This window comes from Spea bombifrons, chromosome 5 (assembly GCF_027358695.1).
Source record: "Spea bombifrons isolate aSpeBom1 chromosome 5, aSpeBom1.2.pri, whole genome shotgun sequence".
NCBI classification, from domain to species: domain Eukaryota; kingdom Metazoa; phylum Chordata; class Amphibia; order Anura; family Pelobatidae; genus Spea; species Spea bombifrons.
The window spans coordinates 59,369,569-59,396,402 of record NC_071091.1 but is presented as its reverse complement, the minus strand read 5'-3'; the positions used below and the strand labels follow the sequence as shown (position 1 = coordinate 59,396,402).

At 38.0% G+C, this 26,834-nt stretch overlaps 1 protein-coding gene across 3 annotated transcripts in view; it reads right to left on the bottom strand.

The window, feature by feature from the left end:
- The window catches only part of PTPN3 (protein tyrosine phosphatase non-receptor type 3), a 75,490-nt gene that overhangs the window by 32,778 nt on the left and 15,878 nt on the right, over positions 1-26,834 (bottom strand). For all 3 annotated transcript variants that reach the window (XM_053467252.1, XM_053467251.1, XM_053467250.1), the window contains exon 2: positions 18,372-18,526. In XM_053467252.1, the coding sequence (XP_053323227.1) occupies positions 18,372-18,509 (138 nt within the window). In that variant the 5' untranslated portion in view covers positions 18,510-18,526. The remainder of the gene's footprint in view (positions 1-18,371; positions 18,527-26,834) is intronic.

Genomic DNA, 26,834 nt, shown 5'->3' with positions numbered 1-26,834 from the left:
CACCATAATAATACATTCCCCATTCATTCAGTCAGACATTGTCATTTGTACTTTTAATACATAAGATAACTATAATACACTGTAGCTTAAATGTGCCCATCCCGGCCTGAAATGAGCTTGAAAAGTGGGGGGTCTTAAAATTATAGCACTGATCCTAGTCTCAAAAAAAGTTAAGCGTGCTGGTGCTTCCCGCTGCTAGGCCAGCTACCCTTTATATCAGTGTGAGAGTGATTTGTGGTGTTGGATCACTTGCCCATTAATCTTTGGATAGTTGAGCAAATGTCCAATGGGCCAGCTGAATATGCCCCACTGCACACAGTTACCTAGCTGTCATTTGGCAGCCGCTGTACTTGGCCTGCCAAATTATCCCCAGTCTTTCCCTGCCTTAGAGCTTCTTCCACTTAAGAGGCATGTTCTAAACATGCAGAGGTAAATGTAATGAACTTGTGGTTACCAAGAAATGCTTTAAGATTGTAGTCATAGTTGATTTTATGATGTGGATGGTCAAATGAAACAGCAGGTCTTCTGCACAAAGGGGCTTACTATATTGACAAATAAAATATTCTGTTTTAATACATCCCTAAAAGGGGTTTATGTCGCTATTGCAAAGAGTGATCAGTCTCATAAAATAGTTCCCTTTATTGGGACACTCCCTATTTGTAAAGGAAATTCTTAATTGTCATGTGAAACAAGCAATGGTCCTGATAGACAGTTGCCATGCAATAGTAAAATACATTTTTAATATATATGTTTAAGATAAGAATCCTGCATTTTATTTACAGATTAATGGTCACACGTGTTCAGGTGCAAATGTTACAGAATGGGTAATGAAAGCTACATAATTATATCAGGACTTTTAACTCAATTTCACACTACAGACCAGACCACTAAAGTCCATTTTTAATTAATGTACCTGTGAGAATACTTTCAGGTAATCTCTAAATCCTATACGGCCCATTGTCAGGGTTGTCTTTAATAATTATAAAAATGGGGTCAAGGGCAAGACTCCCCAAATATGCCCCCCCACAAAACACATAGCTACTACATAGACCCCTTCATCCTAGATACAACAGATGTGACTTCTCCACTAGCCATTGTTTCTTTGTACTCTGTGCCCCTGCTTGATGCCAGGCTCTGGGATATCATGTCATGGCCATGCACTCTGCATCATTAGGAGATGCATAGACCAAAAATAAGAAATCACTAGTGGAAAGGTGTTTGCCACAGCTGTACAGCCTGGCTGCTGTTGAGGGGACCTAAGCAACTGCTGCCATGGTCCCCTAAGGTAAGCCAAAGCCCAGGGCAGCTGCCCCTTTTCCCCTCCTTAAAGATGTAAATGGAATTTCACTTGACTAAATATAGTATGGGATACAGCTTTTACGGCTTGTAAACGCTAAGGCCACAAATAAGGTGTTTATTATATATATGACATTAGATTAATTCTAGTTCAATAGCTCAGACAGTAACTACATAAAACAGACAGTGGTACGCTCCGGGCGTTCTAAGGATAAAGAGGTAAGTCTAGACACCCGGGCTTACCTCTATCATGTTAATTTACAAGAGTAGACAGGGTTGAGCAGGGTCATGTAGCATAATTGTGTGGCCCCGCAGAAGCAGCGTGGTAGTATGTCACCAATCTGCTTCAAAGTACGGCTAAGGCTTCACAGGATCAGGGAGTTGATTGTGTGTGTCTCTGCGTGGGTGTATCTGTTTGGGTATGCTAGTGCGTCTGTCTAGGTGTATTAGTGTGGGTGTCTAGGTGTGTGAACATGTGTCTTTGGGTATGTTAGTGTGGCTGTGTGATCGTGTTTCTATGTGTATTTTAGTGTGTGTCTACATGTGCATGTGAACATTTGTCTTGGGGTATATTAGCATGTGAACATGTCTGGGTATATTTTGTGTGTGTCTAGTTGTGTCACTTTGATTGTCTAGGTATGTGCATGTGTGCTAGCAATTTTCCATAACCTTTACCCAACCATAACTTCTGTTGTGTGTGCTTCTCAAATTGCTCCAAGCTTCATGCAGCAAACCCATATCCAACCTCATCCTCATCCTTTTATGTCCCATTAAGGAAGAAACAGCTGTCCAAGAGCAGTTATCTGGGTTGTGCACCTCTGTCTCGGGCTTTGTGTAAAGGCTGTCTAGTACAGCGGACATTTGTTACGAGGAGATGTATAAAGTGGATATAAAGGCAAAAGGAGATAATTGGGGAAAAAAAGGAGGAGAGGGTATACTTACATACTTATTATCACACACTCACTCACACTAACACACACCTCTGACACTATTTGCAAAATAGGATTGGTAAAGGATGCCCAGGAATTTTGGAAACATAATGAGGTAAGTCCAAGAGTCAGAGCACCAATTTCAATACTGTCCCAGGCAAGCTGGGACGGATGGTATCTCTAACAACAAAGGAATCCCAACTAACGAAAATTATATTTTATGTGATAGCATAGTCCATTCGAATTCCTAGTTTCAATGTCATGCAAGTTCACATGCAAGTCCAAGTTCACATTACGACTCAACACCATTCATTATAGGGAGAAGGTATGGAGAACCCACTGGTTAATTCCCTATGAAAACAAAGAACAAACAGTTAAGAATTGGGCAGAGTCTAATATACATTCTTTAGCCATTAAAATATTGAACAATTGCAATATGTTTTGCTGAAATGTGTGGCAGATATGTCTGAATATCAACTATACTTTTTCATTGCTCGGTATGAATATATGAATTTCTTTTGCCAATTTAGAAAAAAATATAAATTATTCATCTTCTCTTATTTGTTGACAAACTGACAAGGACCACGCGTAAATCGAGTGTTCAAAGCATTGTCAAAACACTTGAAAACAAACAAAAATCGCATATAACTAAAAAGTGTCAACATGTCAAACAATATATTATGCTTACCTAATTAAAAAAAATCCCAAAACACTGTATTTTTTCCTGCTCAAGCAAACACTTTTACTTCACTGTCACACACAGAAAGCTTTAGAAAATGGAGAATGAGGCATCACTCAACACAACAAAATAACACTCTCTCTAAATTACTATTGTTTCACTGGCATGACAGTTACCTGCATCAGACAAAAAAAAAGTTCCACAATGATATACCGAAAGAAAAAAAATACAAAGTTGTACATACATCTTGTGCGTGCTGATCGGGACACATTTTTCCCCGTGGGAGGCTAGGCTAAATTGTGTACTTTTGTTATAGTTACAACCATAGAAACAGCTTACACTTTAACTAAGGAAACATATATATATATATATATATATATAAATATATTTTTTTTTACAGGACAAGTTACGCTACCCATGAATACCTGGTTTGAAGCAACCCATAAATCACACATCATGTATATAGTAGTAAAAAATGTTATTTCCCCATAAAATTCAAACTAAATAGTGAAAGTAACTATTATTATATTCTTAAAAGCTTCTACCACCTCTTAAAGAAACACAAAATATTACAGGATGCTCCTACATAAGCATGACTTAATCATGTTAAAGAAACCATTTGAAAGCTGAAACTCCCATAACTCTCAGTAGTATTCTGGCTGAGCATAATGAGACATGTAGTTCACAAAAGTTATTCACCCCATTTTTATTAAGAAAGTATAAATAATTGATATAAATGTGTTCTTGTCTTTTCATTTGTTTGTTTTTTACATTTATGTTATTTGGTTTTGTAGGTGGGGATCCCTGCATGTTAGCAAAGATCAGACTTTTTTCTAGCAGAAAAGCATTTTGAACAAATGCTCACAGCAATCATTTACTGCCAGGTCCAGAGTGCCGCAATGTAGGAGATACATAGCTGCTCATTTGAACTGGTTGTCTGCTATCTACAGTCATTTGAAAAATAAAGTACACCCTCTTTGAATTCTATGGTTTTATATTTCAGGATATAATAACAATCATCTGCAGGTCTAAAAATTACATACAACCTCAGATGAACAACACATGACATATTACACCGTGTCATGATTTATCCAATAAAAATAAAGCCAACGTGGAGAAGCCATGTGTAAAAACTAAGTACACTGCTACTGCTTCCATGGAATGAAGATGTTAAGTAGCAGATAGTTGCTGCTAATCAAATGCCCTTGATTAATTGATCATCAGCAAGTTTGACCACCTTTATAAAAGCCAAAGTTCTGGAGCATTCAGGTGTGTATTAACACAAAGACAAGGAGCAAATACATCAGCAATGATCTTAGAGAAACGATTGTTGCTGCCCATCAATCTGGGAAGGGTTATAAGGCATTTTCCAAACTATGTAAAGTCCATCATTCTACAGTGAGAAAGATTATTCAAAAGTGGAAAACATTCAAGACGGTTGCCAATCTTCCCAGGAGTGGACGTCACAGCAAATTCACCCTAAGGTCAGACCATGCAATGCTCAGAGGAATCCCCCCCCCAAAAACAAGAGTCACATCTTAGACTCTACAGGCCTCAGTTAGCATGTTAAAGGTAATTCTACGATTAGAAAAAAAGACTGAACAAGCATGGTTTATTTGGAAGGGTTGCCAGGAGAAAGCCTCTTCTCTCTCTCTAAAAAAAAAAAAAAAAAAAAAAAAAAAAAAAGAACGTCGCAGCACGGCTTAGGTTTGCAAAGTTTAATCTGAACAAACCACAAGATTTCTGAAACAATGGAGATCTTTGACAAACACAGCATATCAGCACAAACACCTCATACCAACAGGTATCAGGTGTCTGTGCTGATATGCCAGGTGGTGGAGGGGTGATTGATGATTTGTGCTTTTTTTTCAGCCACAGGACCTAGGGACCTTGCAGTCATTGAGGCGACCATGAACTCCTCAGCATACTAAAGTATTCTAAAGTCAAATGTGAGGCTAAATCTTGGCTGAAATTGGAACAGGACAACAAACTCAAGCACACCAGCAAATCTACAACAGAATGGCTTAAGAAAAATCAAGGTGTTACAATGTCCAGACCTCAAGCCAATAGAAATGCTTTCCTTAAGAGAGTTGTACATAAACAAATGCCCACAAACCTCAATGAACTGAAGCAACATTGTAAAGAAGAGTGGGTGAAAATTCCACCACAAGAATTTGAGAGACCGAGAAAGTCACACAGAAAGAAATGACTTCATGTTATTGCTGCAAAAGGTGGTTCTACAAGCTGTTAAATCATAAGATGTTTTTTCACACATGGCTTCTCCATTTTGGCTTTATTATGTCCCAAAGAGGGTGTACTTTCTTTTCACACAACTGTATCTCTTATGTGGCTGAAGGCACTGGCATCTTTAAAGCAGGTTTGTCACTTCCCCAAATCCTACATTTTATGGCTCTATACACTTAAAAGCTCTTTACTCACCAACATTGCACATTTGCGTATGAGGTGGGGTGGGGGCATGATTTGAGGTGGGATTGTTTTGGCAATGGGTCAAGGTGTATACATATTCAAATACACAATATATCCTTATTAAAAGCCACCTTATGTTTATACCACAGGAAAAGAAAGAACCTCCTTCTCAAAGGATCTGCATGATTAACCCCGCATTAAATCCATCCTGTTATTAAGTAGATGACTGTTGTTCTTCAGGAAGTGTTAGTAAGCAAGAGGGGGATAAGTTAAGGTGAGGACATTCATTAGATACGAATGTTAGCTCTGCCATAGGTTGCTGGCCATCTCAGCATTAATGTGAACCTAATATTAACCCCTTAAGGACCGGGCTCATTTTTCGTTTTCTACCCTGTGGGACCGAGGCTGTTTTGACACTTTTGTGGTGCTTGTGTTCAGGTGTAATTTTCTCCTCACCCATTTAGTGTACCCACATAAGTTATATATTGTTTTTTTCAGGACAAGATGGGCTTTCTTCAGATACCATTATTTTGATCGTATCATCTTATTTACTATAAAAAAAATAAAAAAAACATGGTGAAAAATTGAAAAAAAAGACATTTTATGACTTTTATTTGAAAAATCTTTTACTCACCTAAAAAAGCAAGTAAAAAAACTAGCTAAATAGATTCTACTACTTGTCCTGAGTTTAGAGATACCCAATGTTTTTATGTTTTTTTGCTGTTTTTTGTACGTTATAGGGCAATAAGTACAAGCAGCGTTTTATGATTTCCAAATCTTTTTTAACAAATCTGGTCAGTCTGCCTACATCTCCTCTTTGGAACATCTTTGAAGCCGGTTAACTCAATTTAACCCATTCAAACCATATATTTTTGAAAACTAGACACCCCAGGGTATTCCAAATGCTGTTATTTTAACCCTTTCCATGCACCAATTATACAACTACACTTTGTCAAACTTTGTAATAGTAATTTTTTTTATTTTTTTTTTCCACACAAATTGTACTTTAGTTATAGATATACAGGTTCTGGTATATGTCACTGTCAAACAACACCCCAATATGTGTTCAGCAACATCTCCTGAGTACAGCGATACCCCACATGCATGGGTTTGTCAGATTGTTTGGCTGGTAAAAGACTACTTTTGGGGCATGCGTAATCCAGGTGGTCATTTGGTCATTGTGCCTCCCTCTCCTCTTTGGAATATCTTTGAAGCCGGTTAACTCAATTTAACCCATTCAAACCATATATTTTTGAAAACTAGACACCCCAGGGTATTCCAAATGCTGTTATTTTAACCCTTTCCATGCACCAATTATAGAACTAAACTTTGTAATAGTAATTTTTTTTATTTTTTTTCACACAAATTGTACTTTAGTTATAGATATACAGGTTCTGGTATATGCCACTGTCAAACACCCCCCCAATGTGTGTTCAGGAGCATCTCCTGAGTGCAGTGATACCCGACATGCATGGGTTTGTCGGGTTGTTTCAGATTTAAAATGCCACATTTGGGAAGTGCGCTTTTTTTTCTCCATTTTGGTCAGTCTGTACCTATGCCCTATCTTTGAGCTAGGCCACTCCAATTTACCCCATCAGCCATTTTTTTATATATATTAGACACCCCTTGGGTATTTGAAGTGCTTTTATTTTAACTCTTTGTTGAGATTTTTGAGAAATTTTAGCACTTGCTCAAAATAATAAACTTTATTTTTTAATTTAATTTTATTTTTTTAATACTTTTTTTATATTTTTTTTTTACACATTTTGCTGGTACTGGATGGTTCATCTAGTGACATCACTGCATAATTATTTTTAAATGTTAGCAAATTTTTTTTTATTTTTTTTTCCATTTTTTATTTTTTTTTTGACTATTTTACTAATCACATAGTGATTAGAAAGCTGGGCTCCATTGACTTGCATGGTTGAATGCAGTACCTGTATTCAACCAGCAAGTGGAGCCAGTTCTCTAGAGGGTCTGGAGACCCTCTAGCGAACTTTTTCGTCTCTATTGTTTTATTTCCCGGGCCGCCGCCATCTTGGTTGATGGCGAAGATCACCGGCAGCGGCGGCTGTGACCGCTCTCCGGAGCGGTCACAGCCCACCTAAAGGTAAGTGTTTGGTGTCGCTGGATGCCTCCTGATCGAGGCATTCCAGCGACACCATTTAAGTTTAGGAGGCGATCGTTGATCGCCTCCTAAACGCTTTTAAAACGGGCGTCCGCCGCCATACAATGTATGGCGGCTGTTGACGCCCCGGGGAGGGGCCAGACATGGCCCCCGATGCCGATCTCGGCCTTGCTGAATGCCTCGACATCGAGGCATTGCAGCAAGGCCGTTTAAGCGAAGAAAGTGATCCTTGATCACTTTCTAAGCTTATTTAATTTTTTGACGGTTCAGGACCGTCAAAGGTCATTTAGTGACCTTCTTGTTATGACGGTCCTGAACCGGCAAAGGTCGCGAAGGGGTTAAATAAATCTCTCCACATCAAGTACAATTATTGACAAACGTAATGTGCTTAAAGCAGGTAGTATGAATTAATGTGTCAGGGTCCATCCAGGCTGTAGAGCTACATATCTCTGATTTTCCCTGTCTCGCTACAGCCTTTGCTGAAATCCATTCCTGGATTTCCATATGCTCTGTTCTGTGCTTCTGATTCCTTGATTCAAGTTCTGCTCTTTGCTTCAGCTCTGTTTCCTTTATAAGGTGTGCCCCACCCTTTTGTTAGGTTTGTCTCAGTCAGTAGTCTAAAGGTATGTCCTTCTTGGTTTTGTGTTTAGATGCAATGTTTAGTTTCAGTTTATTAATAATTCAGTAGGCAGGGTTTAGTGCTAGGACCCATTGAATATTGGCATAGCGGTGGGCTAAGCATACTATGGCCATATGAAGGGACGGAATCTCCAATTATTATCACATAGTCCTAGGCTAGTTCCTATATTCATGTTTGTCTGTCTCTTATGTAACTTTGCCCTCTTTTCCCTGTATCATCTGAGGATTTTGGTTTATCTCTCCCCTCCCCATGTCCCAGTTAAGATGTCCTATCCTTGCTTAAAGGAGAAGCGTCCGAGGATCTCGGCTCAATCCCTTGTGGTCCTTGTTCCCTGTCCTTTGTTGTGTCCTGTCTGGCTATGTTTCTTGCTCGGTCTACCTGTCCCTTGCTCGCTCTGTTCCACTTTGCTTGCTATGTGTCAGCTGTTACCATGCTTAGCTTCCATACTCCCAGCCTGCAGCCTCCTGCACATTCATCTGTAGAGCTATGTCTCATGCCTGCCCCAGGGTGCCTGCAGGATATCACTTTGTTTTGTTCTGGACATCCGCTGCTATATCAGGGCCCTGGTATGTGGCCGCACAACCCTAGATGCCCACCTGGGAGAGTGCAGTCGCCCTGAACTCCATCTTTGGGTCATTACAGTCGTCTGTATGGACCCAGTCCCTGACAAAATGAACTTAGTCATGCTAAACTCCGTTATGTGAATAGATTCCCATTTCATAGTATTTACTGACAAGGAATAAGGAAAATAAAATCATGGCATATAATGCATGTGAGCACACATAATAGTGTACAGTTTCAGCTGCAGAGTTCTTCAACAAAGATGCCCTGGGTACCAGATACACCTCTTTCTGTTGCAGGAAATGTTAGGCCAGTGGGCTTTTTAGTCCTCATTCCGCAGGACAGAAATACTGGGAAAAAGTGAAATGTACCGAAAAGTGAAAGTGGCTTATCGCTGCACTTAGCAGAGCCCTGAAACACACGCGAAATGGTTCAGGAGAGACAGCATTCAGCGTAGGTGTGGTGATATTTGAATGCTTGTGCTGGTGTGCGGGAGGAAGGTTAAGCCACAGCATCAAGCAGATTTGAAAACTGTGGTGACAACTATATCTTTCTTTTCCTTCCCCTCTATGTATTCTCTCCTTTATTTCTTTAAACTCTTCTCTACCACTTAATTTCGCTTCCGTCTCTTCATGCATCTTCTACTCTGCTTTTCCTCTTCTCTCTCTTTTCTATATACTCTTCTCTTTTTCTTTATTCTTCCATACCCCTCTCTCTTTCTTGTCACTGGTTTCTGCCTCCTACCCTTTCCCTTCTCTCTTTCCTCACTATTTCCCACACTCTCTCTCTCTCTCCTTTCTCGATCTTCCCTCTCTATTTCATCTGCCAAGTGTCCTCCCCATAACAGACACACACAGTTACTTTAAGTTCAGGGCAGCATGCACATGCTATGTTATATAATATGACCTTGATGATCCCCGACTCCACGAGTGGGATGGTTATTTGGAGAATCAGAACTTGTCCAGGGGGTCATTCTTCTTTCTCTCTCCCCTCTCCTTGTTTTCTATCATCTCTTTACTCCTTACCACCCATCTTATTTCTAATCTATCCTCTCCTATCGCCTCTCATGACTAACAAACCCTTAGATGCAACCTCTGAAACAGTGCTCATGGAATAGCTTGGCAATATATGGCAAGCTTAATTACAGCAGCAGTATGGGATATATCTAAGAATTCTACCTTTAAATTGGAAAGTATTGGGGTGGCAACTAAATATAAACTTCCTTTCAGGTACGGTGTGTATTTTATTGCCATTACCCTTCTTTAGGAAACAAATTGTACATCAGAAAATCTACTGATAATCTCTAATCAAACCAAACCTCAGTGCAACAAAACCCCATATTTGCTGTCCCTTATTAGCTGTCCATCAGAATAAATCCATTAAAATCCACACTCCCATTTTTATTTGAGTCTGTACACTTTTGGGGATTTTTTTTATGCCATAATAAATCAATTTATAACTTATTTGAAATGCGTTATTCTGGATTTTTTGTTGTTATTCTCATACCTGGGTACTTCTGGGCTCCAGCTACCCAGGGTCTTCCCTTACGAAAAATTACTGCAGTTTTTTGAAGTAATACTGCAGTTTTTTGGACATGAAAAATTCTGCACTTTTACTGCAGTATTACTGCACATTTACTGCAGTTTTACTGCATTTGTACTTCACTGTACTGCAGTATTACTGCACATTTACCACCCTTTTTTATATATTGCAAACCTGCCGTTGTACTTCAATGTACTGCAGCTTTATTGCATTTGTACTTCCGTACAAAAATAACTGCAGTAAAACTGCAGTACAGTGAAGTACAAATGCAGTAAATGTGCAGTAAATGTGCAGTAATACTGCAGTAAAAGTGCAGTATTGCAGTTTTTTCATGGCCAAAAAACTGCAGTATTACTTCAGAAAAACTGCAGTAATTTTTTCGTAAGGGTTCCCTTGTGACACATGGCCAGGACTGCACACTGACTTCAGCGGGCGGTCCCCGTCTGTGGGTGTTCCTGATGATGTTAATGGGAGTTCCCGCTGAAGGGCAGTGGGAAACACCTCCATTTAAAGGAAAAATGGGCGGGGAGCAGGGCATGTCAAGACCCCGCTCCCGCGACCCGGAGGATTCGGATAACCGGAAAAGCAGTGCTCACCCGGCAATGTCCAGGTCATTGGTTATTCTGTCTCTCACTGTTCAAATAAACCTACCAGTAACATTATAGACTGATCATGTATTTGTAAGTGGGCAAATGTACAAAATCAGCAGGGGATCAAACATTTCACTGTCTAGAGAGTCACTTTAAACGTCCACACTAGTATCTGGAAACTGGAATAGAAACCTAGTAGGCTGATATGAGCTCTGTCTAGAATATCTAGCCGTCTCTTATAAAGACCAACACTTTAATATTCCATACGTGTATGTTTTACATATACTTCTTGTAATATGCATTGTTCTACTATGTGCTTATATTATGTGCTTGTGCAGAACAATTCTGTTTCAAGCCAAACCTACAGTTGACATAAGTTATAGAGAGACTGCCAAATAAGGCCTTTCAGTAAGTAGCCCACACCAATATCCATTCACATCACCAACATATGGCAACCACGCACAGAGACCTTTTATTGCTAAAAACCCACCTCTGACATTTGCTTTATTGTAATGTAAGAAAAAAAGCTGAAAAGTAGTAGGTTTATGCTAGATGACTCATAATGATATAAAGAATATGAATGCGGTTATTTTGTTGCCTCATTCTGTGGCGGTGGCAATACATACTGTAAAGCATTGCAGATTATGGTAGACTGCAATCTTTTGTATCAGATAAAAGTGTTTCACAAAAAAGCTCTTTTTGATACAGATTGAATGGACTCGTAAATCAAAACTTTTATACTTATAAATAACTAAACATAGCTCGGTAAAGGACCTGTCCCCTACTTTCCTTTATGATACAACTAGGGCTGCAACTGATGATTATTTTCATAATCGATTAGTTGGCCGGAAAAAAAAAGTAATTTTTGTTGTTTATTTAAAATTATTTAGGGAGGGGACCGGGGAAGTTAATGACGGGAACTGGATCAGAGTGGAGGGTAGGAGGGAGTTAATTAGGGGAATGGGGGAGCTAATGATGGGAACTGGGGACCTGACCAGACCGAAGGATGGGAGGGAGTTAATTAGGGGAATGGAGGAGCTAATGATGGGAACTGGGGACCTGACCAGACCGAAGGATGGGAGGGAGTTAATTAGGGGAATAGAGGAGCTAATGATGGGAACTGGGGACCTGACCAGACCGAAGAGTGGGAGGGAGTTTATTTTATTTGTTATCTTTAGAATGTGACATTTCTTAATTACGATTTATATAATAATATTTTATAATATTGGGATTCATGATGGTAGAGCATCATCTCAGAAGAGAGGTGGCAGAGTATAGATATACAACAAAATTTTAAATATCTAAAAATCAGGAACAAAAATTGGCTCCTACATTTTTTGACTGGCTCCTAGACCCAAACCAAATTTGTCAACCCTTGTCATATTAGACATATGCTTTGCAAAAAAAAAAAAACTGAACCAAGAAGTATATTTACCAGCAGTTTTTGTCTGCATTTGGCTTTTTACAAGCGGAAAATGGAAAGCATTTGTGGTAGAACTTCGGCTAGCTACCATTTACACAAGGAAGTAGCACACGTTTAGACCAGGGTAAAAAATACAGCCTAAAGCTATGGCTGTGCTATATCACATTACAACTGCAAATGCAAAATAAAAAGTTGGTGCCGGAGGAGTTGACATTTTTAAGGTGTCCAGTCTGCAGCCGATTACCGTATTTTCCCATGTATAAGACGCACTTTTTTTTTTCGAAAAATGTTGGGTCTAAAAACTAGGTGCGTCTTATACAGTTGTTGATTGCAGTTACTACTTCCCAGTCCCTCCCTGCAGTCACACTGACAATCGGCCCCGTCCCTTTCCGATTAACAGTCCCTCTCTGCAGTCACACCGATGATTGGCCCCGCCCCTTTCCTGAACGTGTCCACATGGCTAAGCAACCCAGCTAACAGTAAGTAAAAAAAATTATATTTAGGCTGCTGAAAGTTAGGGGAGGTGGGGGTTATGGTTGATGGGGTCTTAAAGGTTAATTTAGGGGCAGTTATGGTTAATGGGGTCTTTAGGGTTAATTTAGGGGCAGTTATGCTTGATGGGGTCTTTAGGGTTAATTTAGAGGCAGTTATGGTTGATGAAGATCTCTGCAACTGGACCATTTACACTACAGTCTACTTTTAAAAGGTGCTTGGCACCAATAAATCATGGCACACTGAGTTACAAGGTCATATCTCAGCAGTCTGTAGTAAGGATGGCAGCTGTGGAGGAGGCACTGCCCTGGGTCAGGCCTAGGGCAGTGCCCAAAGTACATATGCCTTCTATAACATAAGGGAAGGCATCATAATATCCTTTTTCAGGGTGTGTGCAACGGTTCATAGATTGGGTTTTCTCTCACCTACTCTTCATGAAGGCATGGAACATCATGATTTTAAAAAATCAGGCTGTTCTGGCAAGCACCGTTACTGGTGGGTTCCCAGTACAATGGATTTAGCATTAATTACTGTATGCACTATATAGAAAATTATACATACATACACAATGTATATACAGTAGAATATAAGTGGTATGGGTTCATTAAAACAATAAGGAGGGAATTCATCGCTTAATGTACACATAGAAAAAATGGTCAATCTTGGATTTAAAGGGGTTCAATGAATTTAGCAATATTAAAGGTTGTGAGAGATACCCCAGAAAAGGGAGATAAGTATACCATATTTACCATTCGAGCAGATCTAGGCCTGACTTAGGGTAACATCCCCTGCTGCCCCCTTAAATCATGCAGCTGGCAGGGAGAAGTGAAAAAAAAGACTATGAATATGTACCCATAGTATTCTTTTAAAATCGGCCAGCTCAACGTTTTAGTATTCCAATGAAAAGCCTTACATTTCTGAGTTATCAGTTACATCTTTATGCTGATCAGACTAACAGGCTTATCAACACGGCCATGGTGTGGGCAGATCATTGGATGAGCAGCTGGAATTGGTCTGGGATTTGGTCGGCAGCTGGAATCGGGTAAGGATTTTATCAGATGATTAAACATTCACTTGTCAATGCTGTATTGATGAGTGAAAATCCCTAGTAAGAAAAGGTTGTAAATTTACAGGAATATCATAAAAATGAGTCATGCTTGAGAACTGTTACCTTAAAAAAAAAAAATGAAAAAGAAAAAAAAAAAAAAAACAGCACCTAAACTGTTAACACAATTTAAGCTGAAAAGATTTACTATAGCGAGAGCTTATTTGGGATTGTTCAGCATAAATCTTTTAGAGGTGACCTTGCTGGGGACAGCAGAAAAAAAAAAACACTGAAAAAATAGGGATATAGAGGAAATAAATTCTAATTTAATTTATGTTCTAAGAATCCAGCAATTCATCAATAGGGTATAATGAAAAGCAGTTCACAAAATGTTAGAGGGAACCACTTATAACATGGCCATCTGGATGTGCATAATATAGCAGAGATAATTTACTGCAACTGTTTGAAAATGCATATTTTACATATTTTGCACAAGGAAATTTCTGCTTGCAATATGCACCACTCATTCTATACAGCACACTTCCACTTCCAAACTACTCAAGTGAAGTCACCTTGCAAAGCTACATTTTTTAGGAATGCAGTTTGGTTGCCAACATGTAAAAGACATTGGCGGGTAAGCTTTACCACGTCTCATCGCTGAGTCACTGGGCATCCACTAATGGAGCCAGCAAAAAGTGTTCCAGAAAAGATCAAATATTTTGCTCATGCAAAACACGCACATAACAACATGGTAACATATGTAATTTAATATCTAAACTAATGTTAATTATGGAAATCTATAGGGTAGGGGTGTCCAACCTGTGGCCCTCCAGCTGTTGCAGGACTACATCTCCCAAAGTCCTCTTTCAGCCCCTTAGCTGAATAAGTATTATGAGAGATGCAGTCCTGGAAGGCTGCTAGTTGGACACCCCTGCTATACGGTATAAAATGGATTTAGCATGGAACTAGCTCTCAAATGGCATTTTCCAAGGTGCTGATAGATTTAGATAACACAGTGCTTATGCTCTGTCATGTTAACCAAATAAAACTTAGCAAATCTGTAATTTGCACATGCATATAACCATTAAAAACACCCTTTTCAAGATGCTTTTTCAGCATATATGGCAGCAACATATCAGTGCCTCTCTCTGGGAAGGGTTCGACCATTCAACAGTACTAGGAAAGATGATTTCTAACGCTGCATTTAGCTAAATTCAGATTAGTTCATAGAACACCACCTTTAAGTATACTGCATAACTGTACAACAACACCCTTTTGTTTTAGTTGCTAAATAGTTCTTATGCACTAATAGATAAAGGTACGGCCTGGTGCGCATCTTCTAGGGAATCACACATGTTATCTTAACACTAATGTTTTGCTTGCATTCATGTGATTGGCTGCTGCTTCAGGGACAAAAGTAGTGCTACTGGGCATGTGCATGTGAGATGGAAGAACTCCAATCACTAAACACTGTATGCACCTATGTGTATGTTCACCAATCAGCCATAACATTATGGCCGCTGACAGGTGAAGTGAATAACACTGATGATCTTGTTATCATGGCACCTGTCAGTGGGTGGGATATATTAGGCAGCAAGTAAACAATTGTGCTAAAAGTAGATGTGTTAGGAGGAAAAATGTAAGGATCTGAGCGACTTTAAGAAGGGACAAATTGTGATGACTAGATGACCCGGTCAGAGCATCTCCAAAACTGCAGCTCTTATGGGGTGTTCCCAGTCTCCAGTGGTCAGTACTGGCAGTGAACTGCGACAGGGTCATGGGCAGCCGAGGCTCACTGATGCACGTGGGGGCGAAGGCTGGCCCGTGTGGTCAAATCCAACAGACATACCACTGTACCTCAAATTGCTGAAAAAGTTAATGCTGGTTCTGATAGAAAACTGTCAGAACACACAGTGCATCACAGTTTGTTATATATGAGGCTCCATAGCCACAGACCAGTCAGGGTGTCCATGCCAACTCCTCTCCACTGCCGAAAGGGCCTACAATGAGCATGGTGGCCTGGTATGATGAATCACGTTTTATGTTACATCATGTGGATGGTCGTGTGCGACGCTTACCTGGAGAACACTTGGCTCCAGGATGCCTCCATGGAGGCCCAACCTTGCAACTTACAGTACTTAAAGAATCTGCTGTTAACATCTTGGTGCCAGATACCACAGCACACCTTCAGAGGTCTAGTGGAGTCATGCCTCGCTGTTTTGGCAGCAAAAGGGGAACCTATTGAATATGAGGCAGGTGGTCATACTGTTATGGCTGGCTGATCTGTGTAGGAAAAATACATTGGGGACTCTAACATTCATTAAAAATAAAATTTTTGGAACTAGACATTCAATATACAATGGAAATCAGGAACAAAGACAGATCAAATAAATATGATGTATAAAAACCCACCACATCTAGCTTATAGGCAACTCTCATCAAATTAAAGGGACTTCATTACAAGATCATATGTAGCTTTTACCAATGCGCCTTCTTCAAACAGAAGGCAAAAACAATGAAAAGCCAAATGAGAGAAAGACACTGTCATAAAGCCACTATGTAGAAAAGACACTAAATAAAGAGACTTGCCAACATATCAAGAGGAGATTTATGGCAGAAATTAGAGCCCAAGGTATCTATTCCATATTTGCCTATAAAGCCGATACAATTGTTAAGGTAAAAGGTTGACTAGTAGCATCAATTAAAGCATCCAGACTAATCTAGGAAAGCTAAATTCTAGACAAAGACCAGCAAAGTCTACTGTTCAATCCATTTAAATTTACTGGAGATAAAATGAACTGAATGAAAACCCTTCAGGTTCTTACCAACACCCTCACGTACACATAATAAAACCTGCAAAGTGTACATTAATAGTTTATTAATCATTAACCAGAGCACATTAGGTTCATGTTATGGCTTTACCCACCTCTGAAAAAGCACATTATGATGTGTAAAAAAAACAAAGCAGCAATCTGAAATGTATTCACCAGCACACATACCATGAAATGAAGGAGAAAGCCGCAAGTTCGACCTGCTCACACCGTGGTGCCAAAGCCAAAGCAGACCATCTTCCTGCAACTTGGCCATGATCTGCATAATAAATGCACACCCTCTGCTAACGTTACAAAAGCCTCAATCACTGGCCCAGTTTAGACAATCACACCCACACACAGAAAAGGATGCCCAATGTTTTGTATCCAAAAGAGAGTAGAAGAATAATATTGACATTTTTTCTTAATGTTAATGTAATCCTCAAGTGTCAGTTTGGTATTTAAAGTTGACACATATTTGTGATGTATTTACACTTAGATCTGATGGCTGTATCCATGCCTGATTTGAGTACTTACTGTCTTAATGTTGATTGGCAAGAATAAGCAGATTTAGTTCAACCCACATTTGTACACTGCAGCCCTATATAATAAGGTTAGTGGTATTCCATATTCCAGCAGCATAGCACCCAAATGTCCCTATATTCTTGCAACTCTACCTCCAAAGCTATTCTTATACCATATGACATCCATATGTCTCCAGCTAAGATGAAAGCAAGGTAGTGACTGGTTTATAACCAAGATCAATGACTGACAATTAACATAGGGTCACTTAACGAGACCAGTAAATGATTGAGTTTGGTTACAAAGTCTATTCATAAAATTAACTTTGTAGAGCAAGAGATCTACTCATCACAGTATTTGTTTCCATTAAAACACCCATGCCTTTCAATTCGCAAATTCATCTCAATAGTGATCATCACTAGTGTCAAGGGTTTCACCATTATAGCTGATTACCAAAGGCACTAAGTAGGCCCAATTCCTACATAAAAGGATATTATGATGTGTGAAAGATCATATGTTACTGGAGACTACATCCCGTTTTCTACTGGCTGCCTAGAACATGCCTTAATGAACAAGATTAATGATTTACAGTGATGTTTCTAAATGTTCGGAACATTCAGCTATCTTACCGATACCAGGTCTAAGTGAAGCAATTAAAAAGGTTGTCTGATGTTCTCAGACGCCCTGAACACAGTTTTCTCCTATTTTAGACAATAGTGGGTTAATGTAAATTGGAAAACATTTGTCAGCACACATCACAATAAAACGTATCGTTATACCACATAGTATTTCTTTTATTGATCATATATTCATTTATTGAACTGACCTCAAAGTCAAACATTGCGTGATCAGAAAATCACAAGATGAGTCAGTATGACAGTATGGTGAACAGGTAGGCTCCTAGTTCTAATTCTGAGACAGACACAGAATAGTTATTATGTAAAACACAATACTTTGCAGACTAAACTTGGTACATTGTATCTTCGTCAAATGTCTTTTGCTGCATTGCAGTAGTAAGTCAAACAAGGAGGGCGTACTCCATAAGGTTCTGGTACTTAAATGATCTGTGACTCAGATTCTACACCTCAACATAGAAACAAGATGTTTTTTTATTACTTTGTCTGAATCATCTCTGAGACATAAGAAAAAAATAGAACTTTCTAGATTTCTCCCTGAACCAAGTCTTTTTTATTACTGTTCGGCGGCTCATAAAATGTTTGACCTTTTCAAATATGTTAATATCAAGGGGGGGGTGGAATTCGATTTGACAAAAGAGATGAAACTTACATTAACTCTGAAGCTCTCCTGTGATCCATCCAAGAAGCATACATTGCAGACCACCTCCGATCTACTTTTCTCCTTTGGAAGTTCATTTGCTCGTATGTTGTTTATCCTCCCACCCAAAGCACGCAGCCGGGAGTTCATAACGAATATGGAGTATCCTAAAATGATAAAGGGCATTCTTATTGAAATGAAAAACATATTTGTTAAGGATGTTTTTCGTTTATTCCATTTTAGGAAAAAACACTCTGGGAACTCTATTTCATCTTCGGATAGCGGAAAATGCCAATGCATCTCTACATCAATGCAATAAACAGAACCATAAAGAAAATTCACTAGCAATGATAGATACAAAAACAATTTATTAAATATGTAGTTAGGCCTTACAATTCCTTTTATATATTATATCACTTTATATAAATTAGTCAACAATTTACTTTATACCCCTGTGATACATTTGGGTCAAAGATCATAAAAATAGGAAATTGAAAGTTCATACCACCTTCATCTCAACACTGAAACGGAGGAAAATGTGCCAGATGATAATACGGTCTTAACCATTAACAAACAGCATTTTTGTGCTCCATGTCCTTACGCCATACAACATGGTTCCTTTTAACACCCACATCACCTACTCCAAATATCCATCCAAGCCATGAATTCCCCCATTTATGCTACCACTAGGGCTCCAAGGGTGCAATTAACCCCACGCCTGTCATTCAACACTCTTTTAATTATGTAATTACACGTGTGTGATGGGTGGTTGCCTAGCAGCTAGAAAGGTCTCATTTGTGATTCAAACATTTGCATTTATGCATAACAAGCCTGGAAACCTGCTGAACCATTAATAATATTACGACGTGCATACCATTGCGGTGTTTTCATGATTGACAGTTTAAATAGTAATAAAATAATGAACCATTTAAGAATGTGATACGTAAACATAAAACATCTTAAGATGGATCAGGAGGAAAACATTATTATTATTGATTGTTGTATGTATTTCATATCAGAATAGTTTTGTCAATAACAATTAGGTGATATCTTGGAGTGATCTCCTTAGAATCCAATGGAAGGGTTCAATTATCAGAAACATCATTTAAGCTGAAATTCTTAGGTTTACTCACGCACATATTTCTTATTCCATAACCTGATTATTTCCAATCGATGCATGAATATGATTAATAATAATACAATTAATAATGTCATATATTGACATTATCCTTCTACCCATTTAAGTCTCAATTATAAATTACTGAATTGCAAAAAAAGCAACTAGTATAGGTCACAAGGATTTTGCTTGCCAAAAAGAATTACCTCATACTCATAGATTGCAATAGCGAAGGCGAAACCCCTTCCATTTAGCAGATATTAAGCATAAATCACATTACACTTAAAGACAAAAAACTAATATCTAATTAAATGTTTTAATATTTAAGACTGGACATGAACATTCTAAGAGAGCATGTAATCTATCACTGAAGCCATTCTGTTAATATCCGTTTAGAAGAACCTTACAGATCTCCACACACTTATTCAAGAAACACACTCCGGGGTATAGGGGGCAATGGAGTTTATCTGTTAAAAATCAACAATTCTGAAGCATGCATTATTAAACTTTGTTGTTAAGTTACATACTGTTTTACAAAATTACTAGTCGTGTCTATCACATCGAAATATGATGTCTCCTACACTAATCACTCCTTCCATAAGCTCACCCATCTTCTTATTCTGAAAAGTCAGAGGACTACCTTACCCACCTCCAAACTATTTTGGTCTAGTATCACTGTGGCCATAGGCTACATAACTTTCTACCATGAAAGTGACCATAACGTATTCTGCAAGTCTCTCCATTACATGTATACGATGAGACAGGAGCACAAAACAAGGTGGTGCCCCCATAAATATAAGAGCTCCCAAGAAAATACTACTTCTATCAAGAATTGCTTGGTTGACCCTGTATAACGCATAGTTAAGCTGGTGAGGTACAAACTCAACTGCAAACTCTCACTTCAGTGAGCGTACCCCACGTCATTCCACTGTAATAGACAATGGTTGACAATGTATAATGCATCATGGAGTTGGCAAGTTACAGACTCATCAGCAAACTCCTACTTTAGTGAACATACTCCAGTAAGTAAAACGCAAATTATAATCAAGTATGGGAAAAAAGAAAAACAGATGTAGTATATCTACACATTTTAACGGATGTTTCTATGTTTCATACTTTTAAAGTTACTTCTTTGCATTCATCCACACATTATCTTACACACTATGCCTTATAAATGTCTGTGGTTTAAGATATTAATAAATAAAAAAAAACACAATTTTATACTTGATTCATATTTTCTACCAGCTCTGAACACAATTATTTTCAAATTTTACAAACATACTGTTGAAATAACACTGAATCTTCCGGGCTGATTTATGATACTTGTCAAAAATCACGCATCTTATCGTTCAATGTATAATAAACCGTAAGTTATGATGGGTGCCACAATAAAGAATTTGCTTTAGCTCACACATTTCAATACAATAGTGTGAATGCTTATATAATAATAGGTATAAGAAGCTTAGTCTAGTAAAAAAAAAAAGTTACAATTTTTAATATTATCAAAAAGTACGAATTTCCTATCCTTCTATTGTCTCCCCTTCTCTTCTTCGCACCCTTACACAAAGGCAGCCAGAGCAAATTGGTTGTGATGAGAGAGAGTAACATAATAAAAGGGGAGAAAACATCTAACAGGAAGGCATAACCGTCCAAATCCTTAATACTGACCTAATGTCCGCATCATATTATAACATATTATCTGTATTAAAAAGTAATATTATTATATGTGTAAAAAACTATTATAGAGATACTAGTATAAAACCACAATATAGTCTTTCCATATAGCATTGTATCTTTTTTATAAACCTTTATTTAGTATACTGAATTAGAAAATTATATATTTGGCCAAAGCATGAGCTTCCCTTCAGTCCTACATGATTATAACATGATTCTGTTATATAACATTTGATTAAGTATAACTGGACTTGTTGTCTTGTGACCATGAAAGAAGAAGAGGAAAAAAAGGAATAGCATGGAACCCTCAAGTGATGTGTTAAATTGGGCATTGAAAAATAAGTTAAGGATCTTTAGTGACCTAACTGGGAATAAACATTCTAGTTCAATCCTTAGGCAACGATGGGAAAATAAATGGAATGGAATGTGTAGCAAATTACGATTTGCTCTTAGTTTTAACACTATATTTAAGAAAGCAACTGATCAGCCTATTTATGACTCACTAATAAAGACAAAAAAATCCCAAACCAATATTTTAAAGTTCTCCTTTTAAACTTAAAGGGACAGTTTACTGTCGCTGAAAGTCCCGCTGAAGAAGAATATGCATCCCACAAGAACAAACAAAACAAAAACACTCACAAGGGACAAACTTATATGGGGAGATTCATCTCCAGAAGCAACACCATGGAAATGTAAAGGGACCACGCAGCTGTCCTATGCATTAAATTGCATATGATGGCTGGAGTGTCCCTTTAAGATCTAGACCAAGCATTATTTAGGGAAAGGCTCTCTATGAAAGTTGATCCATCCTACCAGAACAGATTTTTGTTTTTCCAAATTTGGGTTTGCTTTAATGTTTTCTTCTCAAACTTGGGTGAGATCAAATAAAAAAAGAACGCTAGAATAATTGTGCAATCAGCACCTTTCCAGGTAATATGGACTACAACCCTCGTTGCCCTGAAAGAGCCAATGGCTAGCTCAGAATGTTGGGATTTGTAGACAGCTGGAGCTGGAGGGTCACAGTTTGCTCAGCCCTAAGTGTATTAGATTATAATACAAGCCTTCTACTGATGGTACTATTTAAAAGCAAGTTGTCTCGCGCCCACACAATGTTTCTATTTATGTCTTGTTTTGATGTACTTCCTCAGCGAAACAATCCTCTATGCCAGCGTGAGAAGTTCTGGCTCAAGTACGTACGGCTTTTAACTACTTCCATATAAATTATAGATTAAAAGACCTGTCTGTTACAAAAGGTACAATGGAGAATACTAACTGAATTTAATTAAAACAACAGTAATAGTTTTAAACTCATCAATATGGCGTTGTGGCATGTACTCCACTGAGGACACACTTAAACAACTAATGTTTCCATAAAATAATCATATAAGGAAATCTGTTTTTCTTATAACAAAATGCAGTATTTACATTGGGAACTAAACAGGAATGCGATAATGACACATGCACACACCCCCAAAATGTTTTGGTGCCATTCACTGCGGTTGAGTGTTAAGGTGTTAACTCTTTAATAAACATAATACTTAGTTTTGCATTGTGAAAAGGAAAACAGTGCTGTACGAACAAGAAATGATGTTTTATTTGAAGTTGATACCTTTTGAGTCAACATAGCAAAAGACAAGACATCTATTCTTCAGAAGAAAATACTGTAATTCAGATGTTATTTAGTCTTTATGAATACCAAGCATAGTTCACATGTGATTGGATATATATATTTAACTGTAAATATTTGACATTTTATCGGTCAACAGTTTATGAAGTCGTATTAATTGCATATCCGTTAATAGTTATTGTGATTTAAGAGAAATATGTTTTGCTGCTTATATACGACTAAACGACTGTGAATTTTACAAATCATGTAAAATACAGCCACCCACAGGAGATATATATAGAATTTTACCTTTTCCTCTCTGCTCCTATGACAAACTGACAAATGACATTGTAAAGAAATTGGAAAGGTGGGAACGGGGGGTGAGAAATACAGAGGAAGAGGGAAAGGATAAACTTGGAGAAATAAAGGCTTTGGGAACGTGGAGGAAATCTAAATAGATGGTCGAAAGAAAGACTATGAAAGAATTAGGGAAAAATTGAATGACAGGGCAACACACTGGCAACCATAGGATATGCTCCTTAAGCAATCATGAACCCAATAACGGCGTTTCTAATAATAATTTGAACTTTATGTGGAAGACGCATTATCTTGGGTACTTCCTTCTATCCCATTGGTAAAAAAGAAAAGTCTGGGTAGAAGTTCTCAAGAGCTAAGGGTCTGTGATAATTACATTAACTAACAGCGTGACTGGACACATTACGCTCCTGAAAATATGTTGGCTTGCTTCCCAGTATTCTGTATATTCAGACTCCAATAGCTTCCTTCAATGCTATATTAACTTTTTTTTATCTAATGCTCAAAACAATAAGAAACAAAACCCTTCTTTGATCCCTCGGTTCTGGTTCACAGCTACCCACTGTAAACAAAACAATCACTTATAAAACAAAAATATGTGTGACATTTTTTAAAGAACCTAGAAGATCCTTTAAACAAAACAATAAAAAAAAATATTTAAATACTCACAAGACAAGTAAACCAGATGTAAACTTAAGAACTTATAGGCTCCAAGAGCATTTCTGCTTACTGGTGCTATATTTTAAAAGATACAGCTCTATCACATAAAAGTCCCAATTTAGTCATATGAACCATATGACTAAATTGGGACTTTTATGTGATAGAGTGCAATGCTAGCAAACGTAAACTGCCTTAGGTACAGTATATATTTGTGAATACACTGAGAAACACCACATAACGTTGCATGTGGTAGTATGGCATCCCTCACTGCAAGCTGCATTGAGTACAGACCGAGGTTTCAGAGGGTAACAGAGTAGCATGTATGTGTCTGGGTGTGTGTTAGTGTGAGTGTCTGTGCGCATGTGTTAGCACGAGTGTCTGTGTGTTTTGTGTGCGGCTGGGGATGCGTGTTAGTGTTAAAAGAATTTTCACAATCAGCGTTTGTGCAGGTTATACATTTTTAATGGTTTTTGGCTTCCAATTTTGAGGGTCTGCTTATCCGTATTAATAATGTAGATCATTGTAATCAAACTGTTGACTTTAAGCTCCTAATGGAGAAATGAAGAAGAGGTTGTATTTCTTTAAATAAACCATTAAGGCACTATATGAACTCATTTGATATATAACAGACAATTTACCATAAAATTAAGCACACACCAAGAATACACGCTCTCTTTCTCTCGGATGCCAGTGTAAGAGTATATCACAGTTAATCAATGGTAAACTTCCAAAATACTCAGATCTCTCCCTACCCCTCCATCACATGTCCTTTGCATTGCCTTGTTTCCATAACCTGGATTGACTTTTAGGACTTTTAGGACTTTTATCCAGTCTTCCTGTCACGTATTGTCAAATATTTATCAGGGATTAAGGTACATGCCCAGACTGTCTAGGACTCTCCTCAGTTTGTATTAGTTTAAGGGACAGTTTAATATCCTTGACACAAAAGAAGAATGCATATTAAAGTACTTTATTCACTTTAATGTGCATTTTTCAAAACAACATAAATTCATAAAAGCCCTTCTTCTCCATGGGCCACCAATTCTTGTCACTGCTCGGCTGTTTCAAAAAACATTACTTGCGCCCATAGCATTTACCGTTCGGCCTTTAATTTATTCAGAAACATGTTTTTTTTTCTACACGTAGAATATACCAATGCTTTAGAAAATAGCCATGTAGGCATTTCTAATGATAACAGTAATTCAAACCATGTTTTAGCATATTCTCCTATGAATATAGCCCCTACACTAAAGGAAAGGGATTTTTTTTTTCACGGTTGCAAATAAGAGACCATAAAGTGCTACCCACAAACGTACAACATTTTTACACTACATGGTGGGTCAAATACACATATATAGTATGTTACGAAAAAACATTTTGACCCAGAAAAAAAAGCAAAAAAATACAATATCATTTGTAGAGGTGCACTGAATAATAAAGCATTTCCATTTCAAAATGGTCAACTTTTTATGGATGAAAAATGATCCAAAAGCCTTATATTCAGGGATGAACTTACACTCGCTTCAGGGAAGTATACAATCCTACAGGCTGACTCTTACTATGCAGCAATTTTAGCTTCCTCAAACGCATTTTGCAATCATGACAAGGTAAACTGTGTGTGGTCAAAGTCTTAAACTTGTTATTATGCTCAATAGTGAATCAACCTGGCGAAATTAAAGTGGCAGCAACACCTACACCATATCCAGCCGTCAGTAAAGCAAACAATATTTGTTAGCAGTGACAGGTAGGCTTTAAAGGAACCGTCAAGCAAAAACGTTTCCCTTAATTCCTATAAATTGGTTTCCATCTGGGTTTCGAATAACGCTTGTGAACTGACAACTCATCTCAGCTACAGAGCAATTTACACAAAGTGAGTAACGCTCACATCATTTATTAAGTGACAATATTGTGATGGTTATATTTGCATAACATAAACTTACAACTACCCCAGCTAGTCTGCACACATACTTTTTAAAAGGCTTTTAGAATTATACAATATTTTGCATTTATTAATCCATTAATGAAGCCATATACACAACTGCAAGTAGCAGCAATTAATGGACTGATAGCAACCAAGGGAGTAGTGCTGCTGACCGGCCTCCTTTCAAACTCTGCCACCCATCAAGTTAATGTGCGGCTTATGGTCAGTAAGAAATTCTCCAGGAATATTTACCAACTAATCAATTGTCCTACAGCAAAACAAATGAAGCATATTTACTGTAAAAGGACTATCCTTAATGACTGACGAGTGAGTGTACATGATGTGTCAAAGAAGCACTTCGCAAGAAAACAAGCAATGCCTTGTAGCATTTTCAACGTAATACAACTTCCCACGTGGCAGGTTAAATCATGCCGACATGCATGACATTAACATGTGGTACATAAAGAGATCATGTCATAAAGTTGTGCAAACTTTACAGATCAGCAACTCACGGGACAGCTACATTCCAATATGTTCATTCACAACATGTAAACTGTCTAATCAATGACTATAACACCCCAGGAAGCCATAAGGACTCACCAGATTCCAAACCTCTATATCAATGTCACTTTGCACCATTGTGCGGTTTTATTGACTTCTGTTGTCACCTCTTTATCACATGAACAACAAGATGTTACACTACATATTAATACCAGGATAGGAGCTCACAAGATTAATCACAGATTGCACTGCTTAAATCCGATCAGATGTCAACGATTAATCCCATTCCAGAAGGACAGTAATGTATTGCTTTCCAACAAGCAAACTTTATGGAAGCTATGGAAGTTAAATCTGGCATCCCAGTATTCATCAACACAATTCATTGGAGTTTACTAACTGTATGTATAAAAATAAGGAAACAAGATTTGTGACAGGCGCAAGATGACAAATTAATCTAAGACTCACAACCGGTGATCCAAATCTGATACAAATTGATTGCAGTTATCACAAGTAAAATCTCCACCTGTCTCTATGGGTCTATTCGCTTAGGGGTGAACTAAGCTCATTGGACTTCATTGTATATTATGAAGATCCAACCCCAATATCAGGCCCTATATATATATATCATATAGTACACTTGTGCAAAGGGACCAAAAGCTATTCAGACATTTCTTTGGTCCG